At 53.2% G+C, this 14,729-nt stretch overlaps 1 protein-coding gene across 1 annotated transcript; it reads right to left on the minus strand.

Moving 5' to 3' along the window:
* Positions 1–5,942: 5,942 nt before the first annotated feature.
* LOC129403628 (CMRF35-like molecule 5) lies at positions 5,943–14,674 on the minus strand. The gene is made up of 4 exons (XM_055133100.1): positions 14,590–14,674; positions 10,258–10,587; positions 9,171–9,285; positions 5,943–8,259 (listed from the first exon to the last, which is right to left on the minus strand). The coding sequence occupies exons 1-4, from the start codon at positions 14,627–14,629 to the stop codon at positions 8,019–8,021; spliced, it is 726 nt and encodes a 241-aa protein (XP_054989075.1). The 5' UTR covers positions 14,630–14,674; the 3' UTR covers positions 5,943–8,018.
* Between the last annotated feature and the right edge of the window lie 55 nt (positions 14,675–14,729).

Below are 14,729 nucleotides of genomic sequence, written 5' to 3' on the forward strand. Positions count from 1 at the left end.
GACACTTCGTGGAAATGCAGGTGAGCCCAGTGGGACACTGGGCAGGGTCCCTTTTCCCAGGGCAGGCCCCACTCACCTGAGAGGCCACAGAGGAGGAGTAGGAACGCGACCAGCCACATCCTCTCACCCGGGGCCGCGGTGTGGACACAGCCTGTGGACAGACAGAGCCCCTCACCTTCCCTCCTTCCGCTCTTCGCTCGCTCACTCGTGCCTCCTCCTCAAACGCTCCCCGCCCCTGAAGTGTCAGAGCAGGTGTCTGGGGCGGGGGTGGGGAAGGAGCAAGGCCAGAGCAGGACCCACTTTTCAGAAATGGCCCCTATGGAGCCTTGAGGGATCTCGGTGTGAGAACGTGGGACTCGTCCTGGGGATGGGGGATTCGCAGGCCCTAATTTCTGTTCAGTTCCTGCTGGGGGTCGGGGATCCCGGCATGGTGGGCCCTGACACAGTGCCCAACACCCGGGTTCCAGGGGAGCCCAAGTTTGGTTTTGGTTTTTGTATTTTGTGTGCTTCTGGCCACACCTGGCAGTGCTCAGGCTTATTCCTGGCTCTGAGCCCGGGATCACTCCTGAAGCTTGGGGGACCAAGTAAGTAAAGCTTACGGTTTACTAGGGATGGACTATGGGACAACCACTTGCAAGGCAAGTACCCCACCTGCTGTACTATCGCTCTGGCTCATGGGAGTCAATGTTTGGGGTCCAGGCAGTCACAGTGCAAAAGCCGGGGTACCTGCCCATGAGTGAAGGAAGAGGTCCGGTGTCAAATACTTACTGCAGACAAGGGGGTCCCTTCTCTGGCCAGGGCACTGTCCGTGGGAGGGTGCTTGTGCTGGGAACATGCCCAACAGTCCCTTTTCAGGGTGAGCCCGTGCTCTGTGTTCTGAATCCCCCAATACTAGTTCGTGTCCTTCCTGGTGAGGCGGCTGCCCTTCCAATGCCCGGTAACTGTCCCCCCACTCTGGTGGGGCACAGCGGGATGTTAGGAATGGGGTTTTCTCCTGTTTGGTCCCAAGCATGAGCTCCACAGCCTGTTTTCTGTTGGGAGACAGAGACCCCAGAGAGTCATGACCCTTCAGGCTTCAGCAAGAGTAGCTCAGTCTGTGGTGGGTTGTAGAGACCCGCAGAGTGGCCGTGGGCCGCCCACAGGATGTGGTCATCACGTCTGCACTTGACTCATGTCACAGTGAGGCCCTGTCCAGTCCCCAGAGTCAGTGGCCTCTCACATGGGGGAGGGGCTGGGGAAGAGAGAAGCAGGGCTGGGGGTGCAGGGTCCGCTTCTGCTCTTATTCCACCAGATAGGGTTCTGCCCTCATCCGCGCTGCTCAGATCCCCTTCTAGCCCCAGCCCAGGATTGGCCCAAAAACAGAATGACCGCAGGGCTGGGGTGGTTAGACCTTCCCAGAGCCGGGGGCCTGTTTCAGGAACCGCATGCTCACAGGAATCCTTATACCACGGGACGCTATTTGATATGATTCTGCCCAGGCAGGGTCCCCCCCGGGGCTTCTGCCTACACCGGGAAAGATGGGGTTGGATGGATCCTCTGAGCACCATCTGCTCTCATGCCCTGGTGCGGGTTTTTTTTTTTCATATTTGAGTGCGAATATGTGTGAGTGTGTATGTGAGTGTGTATGTGTCTGTGTGCGTGAGAGTGTGCTGTGTGTAAGTGTTCTGTGAGTGTGCATGTTTACGTGTATGTGAGTGTGTGTGCTGGTGTGTGCCTATGAAGTCTTGTGCTATGTGTTGTATGTGGGCATGTGTGGGATTGTGTGCACACATGTGCAGAGTGTGTTGCTTGTCTTAGTGCAGGGCTGTGAGCCCGTGTTTAGTGTGTGCAGTTGTGTGAGTTTGCTTAGTGTTCACGCATATGTGTGTGTGTGTGAACGATGCAAGTCCTTGGAATATGCTCCCACTGCCGATACATGAGAACAGCCTGGACCTGGGGGTGTAGCCAAAGAGGGTGAGCTCACGGTCACCTCACATGTTCAGCTCAGTCCAAGGGAGCTTATCCCCAGCGCCCACCCTGTTTTTGTTTTGTATAAGGGCCATGACAGAAAACGAAGGATTTGGTGTATGCATGCACATGTGTCTGCACCTGTGTGATGTGTACGCATGAGTGGGCATATGCATTATGTATGTGCAGGTGAGTGTGTGCGTCAAGGCGTGCAAATGCAGGTGTGTGTCTGCATGTATGTGTGGAGGTGCATGTGTGTATCCTGTTGTATATACTCAGGTGTGTGATGCAGGTGCATGTATATGTAGATGTGTTTCTGCCTGCTGGTATGTGTCTAGCTGTGTGTAGGTATGTGTGTACAAATCTGTGAGTGTGCAGGTGTGTATTTTGTAGATAGTTGTGTGCAGATGTGTGTGAGCAGGTGTATGTACATGTGTATATATATGTGTGTGCAGGCATATGTGTACATGTGCATGAAGGTGTGTGTGCAGGTGTGTGTACAGGTGTGTGAACGGGTATGTTCACATGTGTAGGTGTGTGTGCAGGTGTGTGCAGGTGTGTGTGCAAAAAGAAGTGTGCGTGCAGGTATGTTTGCAGGTGTGTGTGTGCAGGTATGTGTAAATGTGTTCAGGTGTGTGTGGTGTAGGATCATGTGCCTGAGTATGTGCACTCGCATCTGCGTGCTCTGCTGGAACCCCTCTCTCCCTCCCAGTTCCCCCTCCCGTGCACCCCTCACCCTCTCTCTGCTCCCGCGCAGACCATCCTGGTGGGTAAAGGGGTGTGGAGAAGACATCTCTGCTGGTGCTGTTCAACAAGGGCAAGTTCCTCCCCGGCTCCTTCTCGGCCTCTGTGGCATCAGCTTCAGGATAAGTGCTGCCAGCCAGGCCGCGTGGGCCCAGGGACTCTGCCAGGTGCAGACAGGAAATGGGTCTGGGCCCCTGGGGTCCTTCAGGGACTTGGGGACAAAGGCTACCTGCCAGGACAGTGGAGTGGGCTGTGAGGAAGGGAAAAGGGACTGAGGCTTCCAGAACCTTCATGCAAAGCCTGAGTTAGCAGGTAAACCAAGGCCATGATTACTCAGGATAAAGAAGGTGCTGTGGGCAGGCTGGTGGCAGGAGCTGTGCCCTCAGGGCACCCACACTGGGGACAGTCACCCCCACCCTGGCTCTCCTCCTGCTCCCCTGTCTCTTGGGGCTCCCCCTGGCTGAACACGACTGAAACCTCCTGGATATCAGAGCCGTGTCCACACAAGGCTGCTCAGGACCGTGTCCAGGGGAGGAATCCTAGAGGCCAGGGCTATCAGTACATTCTAGACACACCGTTTGGTTGTACCGTCAGGGCTGGGCAGGGCCCAGCTTCACTTTAAGGCCATGACCCAGACCCAGCGGAGAGGCGGCTCCTGGCAGGATATTCCCTGCCTGCAGACACAGCCCAGGACTCAGACCCTGCCCCAACCTGTCTCTTCCCCCTGTAGAGTGACCCTGGGGAGGGACCCATCTCTCCCGGGGCCTTCCAGGACCATCCATTGGGGCCTCCTAAGACTGGGGGTTGAGCAAGGGCCAAGTCACAGCCGGGTCCCATCAAGCACAAGTTTGTGAGGCCCCACTCGGGAACACGGCAGTCCCTGATGGGGGAGACAGGTGAGGGACCCCCAGGATCTGGACGTGCCCATTGGGACCCAGCAAGGAAGGCGAGGGCTCAGGATGATGGGGTCCCCGGGAAGCAGGGAAGGGATCCTGTCAGGGCGAAGGCGGGGCCTGGAGTAGGGCCCCCAGAGCTGATCCCTGAGGCCCCAGGCAGGAGCAGGTGGGCTTTGGGGGGAGTGTGGCTCAGGGTCTCAGCCCAGCCCCCCACCCACAGCCCTAAGTGAAGCTCTCCTCACACCCCTAGCCTGTCAGAGGTGCCGAGTGCGGTGTGGTTTAGTTTAGGTGTAACCCTCAGGCTCACAGTGCACAGGTGGGGGTGGGGCCCCATATCCATGCTGGCCTGTCCCCAGAGCCATCAGGCCGACCTGGCTGGGCACCAACCCTGGGGTGGGCCCTGAGCCTGGACTGTGACTCCTGCGGTCTCAGCTCACAGGCTGAGGAGGCTGAGGGGAGGGTCACCCTCTGGCCTCCGGAACCCCCTCACCCAGCAGCCTCCGGCCCAGCCTTCTTGTAGAAGCGCTTCCAGCCCAGGGCTCCCAGCGCCCCTCAGCCGCTCCCTCACCCTGGCCGCTGTGTGGGTGGAGGAGTTTGCTGGGTGCCGGCACCCCGGGGCTCACACAGTCACTGGGCCGGTCAGCCTCTCCCCCCTCAGGTCTCCCTGTGGCTTCCTGCCTCGCTTTCCCCAGGTCTCGCTCCTGAAGGGTGCAAAGAACCCGGGTCAATGCCTCTGTCCCACACTCTGTCACCTCTCCAGGTGCTCTGTCACCTCCTCCCCAATGCCTTGTGCTGCTGACACAGGTGTGGGGCGGGTCCCCCACTCAGGAAGGCACATCCAGCCCCGGGAAGCTGGGCTGAGGGGCAGATGCTGAGGGCCGGGTCTGCGTCTCCACAGGAATCAGTCCTGGACCACAGTTTGGGAAACAGGCGCTTTAGGTTCAGACGCTCCCTCACCCCCTTTTGCAATCGCCCTTCCATACCCCACCTGCCCTTTCTGGCGCCCCTGCTCTGAGGTTCCTTCCCACCATGGGGAGCCCCCCACACCTCCCCAATCTCTCACAGGCCCCTGCAAGGGAAGCTTTGGTGTCGGGGGGCCCAGTACAGCGGGGTCTCAGGGCCTGAAGATTGGGGCATCTGGACTAGGTGAGGCGAGGTCGGGGGATATGTCTGAGGGGAATGTGTGTGAGGAGCGTGTATCTGAGGGGGATGCATGTGAGGAGAGTGTCTGAGGGGGATGCATGTGAAGAGAGTGTCTGAGGGGGACGCATGTGTGGAGAGTGTCTGAGGTACTATTGTGTGTGTGGTGTGTCTGTGTTCGTCAGTGAACTGTGTCCCTGGGCATGATCACTTGAGTTTGCACTTTGCTGTGCCATGAGGTCTGTGTGATTGTCACACGACACGACATTATATTTGTGCTATGATTTCAGGTTCAAGTGTGGCGTGAGGCATGTATGTGTGTGATGTGAATTCATTGTGTATTTTTCTTAATGCTGTAAGATTTGTTGTAGGATAACATAGCCTCAGGTAGTTTAGGTTTATTTGGGTTGTTCCCATTACAGTGCTCCCATTCCTCTGTGTTTATTTGTAACTCCTTTCTTTGTGTTCTGTTGACTTATAAATGTTGTTTTTCTCTTCTCCTTGCGTCCTTTGCATAGTTTATTCAGAGCCATGTCCTTTTGCATGGGCACAGGAAGACTGTAGCAAATGCTATGCTTTTGTAACCTGGGAGTCATTTGACTCTACATGATGTTTTCCTCCTGGGCATCTTTCTCTCAAGCTAAGCCTCAGCTGCCCTTACTTCCTATTACTCCCAAAATCAGGGCCCCGACGAGGGACGGGACATACCCAGGGCAAACGGTGAGTTCTGTGCTACCTTGGCATCGAGATGGGCCTGGCCAAAGTGCCTGTTGCTTAACTATAAGTTAAGAGCTTGGTCATGGACAAATGCTGTCATGATCCAAAAAGTAATAACTAGATTTGGACCCTGCTATGGTTCATCATCCCGTTGATTGTCAAATTTCTTTTTTTTTTAATTTTTATTGAATCACCATGTGGAAAGTTACAAAGTTCTCAGGTTTGTGTCTCAGTTATACAATACTCAAACACCCATCCCTTCACCAGTGCCCATATTCCATCACCAAAAACCCCAGTATACCCCCGCCCCCCACTCCCAACTGTATAACTGATGAATTTCACTTCATTTTCTCTTTACCTTGATTACGTTCCATATTTCAACACAAAACTCACTGTTGTTGTTGGAGTTTCCCCCCAAGAATGACAGCCCTACTACTAAGGAAGCATTTGATAATTAGTTTTCCATTGCTGAGAATGAAGAGATATGTAGTCCCAAATACATAACTCTTTTTTTCCCTTTTCCTTTTTTTCCCCCATCATCCCCCTTCCTGCGCCTCATAGTATGGTGAACGCCACGCCACGCTTCTCCCTGAAAATGTGAAACAACCGGGAAAGAAGGATATTTCCTCTTCTCAGCCAGCATGGGGTTGTTGCTTAGTTCATGGTCCAAAGAAATGGCTGCTACTTTAATAACCTTCAATATTTCAACAAAAACTCACTGTTTTTGTTGTATTTGGAGTTCCCCCCCAAGTCAGACCTGTTAAAAAGGAATCGTTTCACATTGCTGACAATTATAGATGTTAAGTCTATAATTTTGGATTTCTGTATAAAATCCAAGGAAACTTCTGCCAGAAATTGCATAGGCCAACTCACAGTCCCAGTGCATTGCTGTAAGAAGTCTCTGGAATCAAAGTCTTTGGGCGCAGAGTGTCCGCTTCACTCTCACAGCTCCAAATTTATCTGGGCCGAGGGCATGCCGGTTACACCCACTTCCCATGATTCCCTAGAAGCTCCAAATGTAAAAATCGTATACCTCTGGGTTAGGAGTCTAAGAAGATGGCTCCTGCCATGTGGATGTTGCTTCCGCCGCCATTTTCCATGCAGGAAGACAGGGTGGGGAGGAAAGATCCACCCCCGGGCAGCACGGAGTTGTAGCCCAGTTCACAGTCCCAGTGCATTGCTATAAGAAGCTGAGCTGGATGCTCAAATGTGTTTGGTCTCTGGAATCAAAGTCTTTAGGAGAAGAGGGCTGATCATCAAATTTCTTGAGCAGTCTCAGTAACGTCTCCATTCGTCCAAGCCCTGAGATTTTAGAAGCCTCTTTCTGCTCGTCCTCCCAACAATGCCTTACTGGAGGCTCTTACAGGGTCGGGGGAATGGGACCCAGCTTGTTACTGGTTTTGGCATATTAATACACCATGGGGACCTTGCAAGGCTCTCTCATGTGGGCAGGAAACTCCAATAGTTTGTCAGGATCTCCCAGAGGGAGAAGTAGGCTATAAGATATCGTGTGGCCGCTTTGCAGCCACGCGCTTCCAGGAGCTTGCTCTTAAGTCTCTGGATGGTGGCTATGGATGAGATTACAGGGCACTGGGGACAGTCCCTGGGTGTAAACGCCTATCTACTGGGAAATGAGAAATCTGGGAGGGGCAGGCCCAGTCCCGATCCGAGCAGCCTTGGGGGTCTCAGCCCCGGGTCCCACACTCCTGGGTTCCTCTGCTGGTTCCTTCATACATGAGGCTCGTCCGAACATGTGGAGAGGGTCCTTGAGCATGGCTGTGGTTAGGCTCTGGAGGTCTTCGGCCCCCGGGAGCTCTGCTTGGGTCAGGGAGGGAAGCTGGAGCCCATCTCCTCCAAGGGTTCCCGGGGAAGACAGCCAGGTGCGGGCAAGAGACACTCTGCCCTACTAGGGTTAGCAATGATTAATCTTGCCTGAGTGCTGTAGTCTGAGTCTGTGGCAAGATGTTGCTAGGAGAGCTGCCTTACAAGCCTCGATGTATCTCTTTCTATGTCCATACAAAATGACTAGTATTAAGCTGTTGATGGAGTTCTTGGACTGAGGAAAAGAGAAAAATACCTTAAGAGGTATTTTGCCTGCTGACAGTCAGGAAGGACTTTGGAATACCTCTAGGTGGTGTTTTTCTGTGAACCTGGGGGGCCCTCAGGAAGGGCTTTCTTATATTAATTTTGCTACCAGACTGCTTGTGGCCCAGAGGGCGAGGTGGAGAGGGACAAATAAGGGAGGATATTAGTGAAAAGCAGAATCCAGAAGTCCGCTGCCCTGAAATGGGACTGTTGGGCATATTCCCGGCAAAAACACCCACACCCATAACCAGTGTCACAGCCGGGACTCCCTTCCTGGACCCTTTTTCCCTGCAGTGAGTATTTGAAACCCCTCCCCTGACCATTTCCACAGAGGCAGGTTCTCCAGGGTGCTGTTTCCGCTGGAAGCTGTGGACTTGTTCCAGGAGAAGAGGCCAGACGTTCTCTTCACTACATCCTGCGTGGGGGCCTCCTGCTCCTTCACCCCATCTCTGGCCACAGCGTCCCCCCTCAAGCAGGACCTGGAAACGTTCAGCTGTGTATGGGCAGTGTTTCAGGAAGTGGGGACTGGGCACTGCAGGATGGTGACCCCGGTTCTTCCTGGCACCCCAATTTCTGCGGCCCCTCAATGCTCTGTGATTGGCGGTTCTCTGTCCGTTTCCTAGGGCCCCTCTGAGGCCAGCTTGCCCAGACAACAGCCCCCATCATGACCAGAAACAGGGGCACCTTCAGGAAGACCAGGAGCAGAAAGTGGACGCTGCTGAGCAGGGCCCTAGGGGAGACAGTGACACAAAATGAGGCACCTCCCAGGCCCCTCTCCCAAGCCCCTGACCCCATCACCTGTGTGAGGGCACCTGAGTTTCCCCCAGGACAGCCCCTGGGCCTCAGCCACCCGGACCCCGCTCAGTCAAGGAGCCCATCAGGGTGGGAGCACTGATGACCTCTGAGTCCCAGAATCCCGTGTCTGGCCAGATGCTCCCCTCGTGGCCAGAGACCCTCATGGAGCCTCCAGGGCTGACCCGGAAGAGGAAACAGGTCTCAGCTCACCTTTTCTGAGCGATTGGAAGAAGGAAACCTCAGAACAAGAACATGTGGAAAGGGAACCTGAGAATTCTGAGGGGGACTGGGGTCTCCTCATGGAGTCACCATGTCCAGAGTCTGAGCAGGACGGACCGGGCCTCCCTGCTTCTAGCAGCCTCAGAGTGGCAGAGGCTGGGGGCACCAAGCCTGGACTCTATGCCCAGTCTTGGGAATGGGGGGCAGTAGAGTCGGCCAAGGACAGAATACTAGAAACTGGACAGCTGGCAGCTGACTACCAGGCCATGTGACCAGGACACTCGAATCTCCACAGTCTTCCTGTTGGGGACCAGGTCTGTCCCAGTGACCCCAGGATCCTGAGTAACCGGCCCCTCTCCAGGTGCATCTCTGGTGGTCCCCAGTCTGTCTCATGCTCCCTCCAGAGCTGGGCGGGACACAGATCTCAGGAAAGGTGCGATCACAGCATCCAGACACCCACGAACACACAGGGGGTGTCTGTGGGCCCCGAGACACTGAGCAACAGGAAGTGGGGGTCCGCCCAGCCTCTGTGGGAGGCTCAGGAGGGATAAACTCTGACCTGTTCCGGCTGCAAAGCGGCTCCAATGGGCAGTCGGGTGTGTGAGCTGAAGCATCTGAGGGGCTTACCGGGCCTTACTGGGGTGATGGGTCTTGTTGGGGGAGTCTGCGTTCTCTTCAGGGGAGTCGAGTCCTGGGGGGACATTCCTGGAGAAAGTAGCCATGCTGGTAGGTCCTGTGTTTGCTGTGGACAGACAGACCAGCTGGCACAGACAGGCTTGGTCTCTACCCAGCCCGTGGCCCCAGGAGCTGTGGGCTCAGGCCTGAGGCTGGAAGGGGTGACCAGCCTCACCCCCACCTGTTGACCCTTCAGCAGACAGGTTTGCTGGACTCAGGACTAGAAACTTCGAGGTGCACAGGGGGCTCCGGCCGGGCTAGGCGGACCCCTCGAGTGTCCCGCCCTCCTACTGCTGCTGCCTCTGGCTGACACTTCCCAGACTCCTCAGCCCCAGGCTGTGCCTCATCCCCTGAGACTCAACCGGGGTCCCCATGCTGGTCAGGGCCTTCCTCGAGGACACTATTGTCTGCTGCAGGGAAGGCTAAGCGTAGGGTCAGAGCCCAGACACCCCAGGAAGCCCCCTTTGCTCCAGCCCCTACCCCAGGTCCCTGGCTACCCCAGATCGTGGGGTTCTGCTGCCCACACAGGGGTCCGCACCCTGGGAGGCCCTGGGACGAGACAGCTTGTGCTGACTGACACTCATCAGCCCCCAACTCAGTACCCGCAATTCCTCCTGCAGACCCCAGGAATTCCAGCCCCCTGACTCTGTGGGACGCCCCCCTGTAGCCCCAGTGCAGGGCTCCAAGAGGGAATCACCGAAGTCCCAGGCAAGGAACCCGGAACCGAGGTCTCAGCAGCACTGGCAGGCCCTGGGCCCCATCACTGGAGGAGGGTCCCTGTGTCCCTGTGTCCTTCTGAGATTCCCCGGCTCTGGGGCCAGCCAGCCCTGAGCTGGGCAGAGAGAGCTGAACCCAGAGAAGGCCGGGGCACCCGGGGTTGGGGGAGCCCCTGAGCATCAAAGTCAAGCCCCCCACTCCAGTGCCCACATGGCCAGGACTCAGCCCCAGGACAGTCCCTTAGAATGACCGATGAGGACAAGAACCTAGGAGAAACCAGAGCAGGGCCTGGGGGACTCGTGACACAGACACGGTCACCTACCTGGGCTGATGGTCACAGTGACTGGGAACCTCAAGTCAGGTCCTGGTCTGTCAATCCCGCACCAGTACGTGTCGTCATCATCATCCCTGAGCTGCTCCATGGTCACTGTGAACCTGCCCCCACTGCGGTCTTCCCTGATGGTCACCCGGTCCTTCCTCACCACCAGCTTTTCTTTAGAGATTTCTACACTGTTCTGACAGGCACCGAGGTCTGCCTCTCGGCACCACCACTTCCGGGAACTCTTATACTGGGCCTCATACTGACAGGTCACATTCAAGGAGCTTCCAGCTTGACCGACAACTTCTCTGGGTCCCCTGAGAGCAGTAGAGCCTGGAGACAAACGCATGAGCCTGTCACCTCCCAGCCTGGGCAGCGCCACCACCGGGCATGGGGACTCACCCCATCCCTCCCCACCCAGGGAAACCCACCTCCCCTGTCCCCCCTCTGTCTCCCTGGAACCCCCAGGACCCCATTCAGGCCTCAGAGACTCAAGACCGGGACCCTGAGCAGTGATGGCCCCTGCCCGGCGGCGCAGACCCGCTGCACATGGACGCTTCAGCCTGTCCCTTAGCAGCCCTGCGGGACTGGGCTCAAACCCCAGCACTGCCAGTGGTGATTCCTGAGGGCAGGGCCAGTAGTTTCCCTAAGCATCACCTGGTGTGGCCCCCAAACAGAACAAAACAAAACAACAAATTCTTCGCTAGGGAAAATTCCTTGATTATGTCAACATTTACCCATGAATATTAATATTTTATTCTATTTTATTAATAATTTTTAAAAGAAGAAATTTTTGTTGCTTCTGAGTCAATTACTCAGAATGTTATCTATTTTGTAGAGTATTATTATGGGGGGTCATTTTTTATTATCTAAGTTATTAATTTCTTGCCAGGAGTGACCCCTGAGCTTGAGCCCTGACACTGTGGGGTGGGTCCAAAAACAACAAAAAATTTTTTTGGCTTTTTTTCACTTTTAAAAGAGATATGTTTCACATAGCATAAAAATTTTCTCTTTTAAAGCATATTTTGGCACTGCAGATGGGGTCAGTAGGAGAGCACCTTGTATTTGTGAGGTTCTGGATTCCATTCCTAGCACCACAACAGAAAATAAATTCAAAAATTTTAATATTTTAAATGTATATTTTGGTAACTATCAGGATGTTACAAGCTGATTCTAGAATCTTTGAATCACCTCAGATGGAAGCCTTTTTCTCTTCCTCTCTCCATCCCTCCCTCCCTTCTTTCCTTCCTTTTTTCTTATTTCCTTATTACTTTCTTTTTTCCTTCCTTCCTCCCTTCCTTCCTTCCTTCCTTCCTTCCTTCCTTCCTTCCTTCCTTCCTTCCTTCCTTCCTTCCTTCCTTCCTCTTTTTTTATCACTCATTTTATTTGGACACTCACAGTGGTGCTTAGGGGTTACTCCTAGCTCTGCACTCAGGAATCACTTATGGTAGGCTCAGGGGATCCTATGGGGTGAATGAACCTTGGTCGGACCCACGCAAGGCAAGTGCCTTATCCACTGTACCTTCACTCCAGTCCCTCTCTTTTCTCTGAGCCAAGTATTACACCCAATACATCATGCATTCAACCCTCTATACCTAAGCCACCTTGTTTTTATTTTATTTAAATACAAAGAGTCTTTATACTTTTCTATTATTTATATTTTATATTATCCAATTATATCAGGATGTTTCAGGGATATCAAACCAAAATCATTTCAGGTCATATTTATTTCCTGTGAAAGATTTTCAGATGCATTCATCTTTTTAATATTTAGCAAAAGAGTTTCATAAAATTTGACAAGGTACAAATATAACACTTGTGGGGATGGGTGAGTTCCTCAACCTGCCCCAACAGAACCCAATCGCCACCATGCTCACAGCACTTCTCCGCAGGCCTGGAACGAGCCTCATCCTTGAGAATGAATCTGCTGAAAAAACCAGGTATTGTCTGTGTGGCTGAAATCTTCAGGCTCACATGGAGTCGGGTATGGGCATCCTGCCCCCATCTCCCTGCGCTTCTGGGAGCCTGGCAGTCACACCCACAAACTGTCTCTGGAGCCATGTAATCTCATTAGCAGCCATGATCCAAAGACTCACAAATAAATCTTGGAAGAGAGCAACACACTGCAGAGATGCCTCTGGACCCCAAAATCACCATCCAGTCAAAAATTTAACTCCAGCATTATCCCCTATTTAAAATTTTAGAATTCCTGGATATCTCATTCTTTATGCCATTAATATACCAAGAGTAGCACACCACATTTGATGGAGTTTGAAGTAGAAGGCAACCAATATTTATCTATCTATCTATCTATCTATCTATCTATCTATCTATCTATCTATCTATCTATCTATCTATCTATCTATCTATCTATCTATCTATCTTTCTATCTATCTATCTCAACCTGTAACACAACACAAGTCTCAACCTGTAACAACATGTTAGTGATCTCTTATACATCTTATATATCTCATATATCTCTTAATGACTCCAAGGTAAGATACAACAATTTTCACACATTTTACACTAAAGAAACCTTTTTGGATCATTTTTAGTGAAATATTCATAACAAAAATACGAAATAAATTATTTAGTATCTGCCTTTGGAGCTGGCTTGGGTGGTGGTGGGAAAATTCAAAATAATGGGGTGGCAGGTATAATGGTGGGGCGATTGGTGTTGAAATATTGAATGCAAAAAATTATGTGAAGAACTATAAAAATAAAATTTTAAAATGGATTAATTAAAATAAATAAAAAAGCAAACAACAGCTGAATATGCCAATAAAAAAAAAAGGGGCCACTCCCCTCGCGCTCGTATGAGCCTTACCCAAGAGGGAACTGGCAGAAAAACCCAGGTATGCAGGAACCCGTGACTGAGATCTCCAAGCCCGCTTGCATCAGGACCGGGCCTCCTCTCCACAGCTCCCCAGTTTTCCAGCAGCTTGGCAGTCACACCCACAAACTGCCCCCTGCGCCATGTGATCTCAACAGCCAAGATCCAGAGACTATAAAACAGAGCTCCAGAAGAGAACCATGCAGCATTTCCTTGAGCACGCGGCCGCATTTACAGCCACACAATCTCTTATACTCTAGCCCACTGATGTACCTAAAGTGGCACACATTTGTTTGGTTTTAACATACTTGCTTGTATTCTCTTATATTTGGGCTTAAATGGCTCCAGGATAAAATACAACAACCTTCAGATACTTCCCTCTTATTGTGGTGGAAAGGTGCTCGGCGGTGGGATTGGGGTTTGAATATTATTTGTAATAAATTATTGTGAACTACTTTTATGAAAATGAAGTATAAAATATTGCAAAAAATGGAAAGGTTAAAGAGTGAGGAAAATAAGTGGGATGAATAGGGTAGAAAGGGAGAGAGCTGGAGAGATGGACAGCACTTGAGGCCCTTGCGGTGCACGCACGCCCCTGACCCCGCTGGCGTCCCAGACTCGCTTCCCCCCAGCATTGCCAGCAGTAATTTCTGAGTGTCAAGAGGGACCCCTGAGCATCGCCAAGTGTGAGCCAAATGCAAGAACAAAAAGAGAGAAGAAAAAACATTTCTCTTGATAAAGAGAGAAGGCTAAAGCAATATTAAAATTAGGAGTTTCCTGCATGGAGACAGGTTTCTAAGTAGAGAGCAGAGAAGATGTACAGGGTTGCCTGGAGGTGGGGGAAGGTCAAGGACTGATGCCCGAGTACTTCTGGGTCAGGACCACACCCTAGAGACAGCTCAAGAGCTGGCGCCCACCTGCCTGCTGAGCCCGGGCTCCCTCTCCACCACCACGGGGAGATACGGAGAAGAACCAGAAGTCCCTGAGCTCATCAGAGGGACCCACCCTCAGGACCACTCAGACCCATCGTAGCTGTTCCCAAGCCCTCAGCCCTTCCGCCCTCTCTTTCTCCCAGTGCCTAGTGCCCACACCATGTTCCTAAGCTGTCCAGCACACTCCCCGCTTTCCTTCCTGCACCTCTTTCCCTCCTTCCAGGGTCCCTGCCACCCCTGGGGACAGAGCAGTGGGAGGAGTGACTGCTGGTCTCTGCGCTGTCTCCACTGCTCCCCCACACCCGACCCGAGGCCTCACTGCCCACTGGGGCCACCTGCAGGGGTCAGGAGCTCTGCCCTGAGCAAGTCCTTCTACTGCCCACCCCCATCCCCACAGTTGACCCTTGCTGAGCCCACTGCATTGGGGACAGTCCCCACCTGCCATGGACAACCCCACCCAGGGCACCGGTGGCTGAAACTCCAGCTCAGGCCTTGCGGACTCCTGGTGAACTGGGGTGGGCCCAGCAGGACCCGGGCAGGGCCCCTTCTCCCAGGACAGGCCTGACTCACCTGAGAGGCTGCAGAGGAAGAGGAGTGCGAGCGGCCGCATCCTCTCACCCAGGGCCGGGGTGTAGCACAGCCAGTGGACAGACGGAGCCCCTCACCGTCCCTCCTTCCCCTCTCTCTCTATCTCTCTCCCTATGTCTGTC

The sequence above is a fragment of the Sorex araneus genome, chromosome 3 (genome assembly GCF_027595985.1).
Source record: "Sorex araneus isolate mSorAra2 chromosome 3, mSorAra2.pri, whole genome shotgun sequence".
Lineage (NCBI taxonomy): Eukaryota > Metazoa > Chordata > Mammalia > Eulipotyphla > Soricidae > Sorex > Sorex araneus.

Bases quoted from the DNA above. Each gene is read 5' to 3' on its own strand.
- LOC129403628 (XM_055133100.1), bottom strand. From the start codon at position 14,629: ATGCGGCCGCTCGCACTCCTCTTCCTCTGCAGCCTCTCAG. The intron at 9,286-10,257 runs GTAGGTGACCGT...GTCTGTCCACAG, and splicing joins CACTGTGACCATCAGCCCAG to CAAACACAGGACCTACCAGC. The intron at 8,260-9,170 runs GTAAGCCCCTCA...TGTCTCCCCTAG, and splicing joins CATCACCCCAGTAAGGCCCG to GGCCCTGCTCAGCAGCGTCC.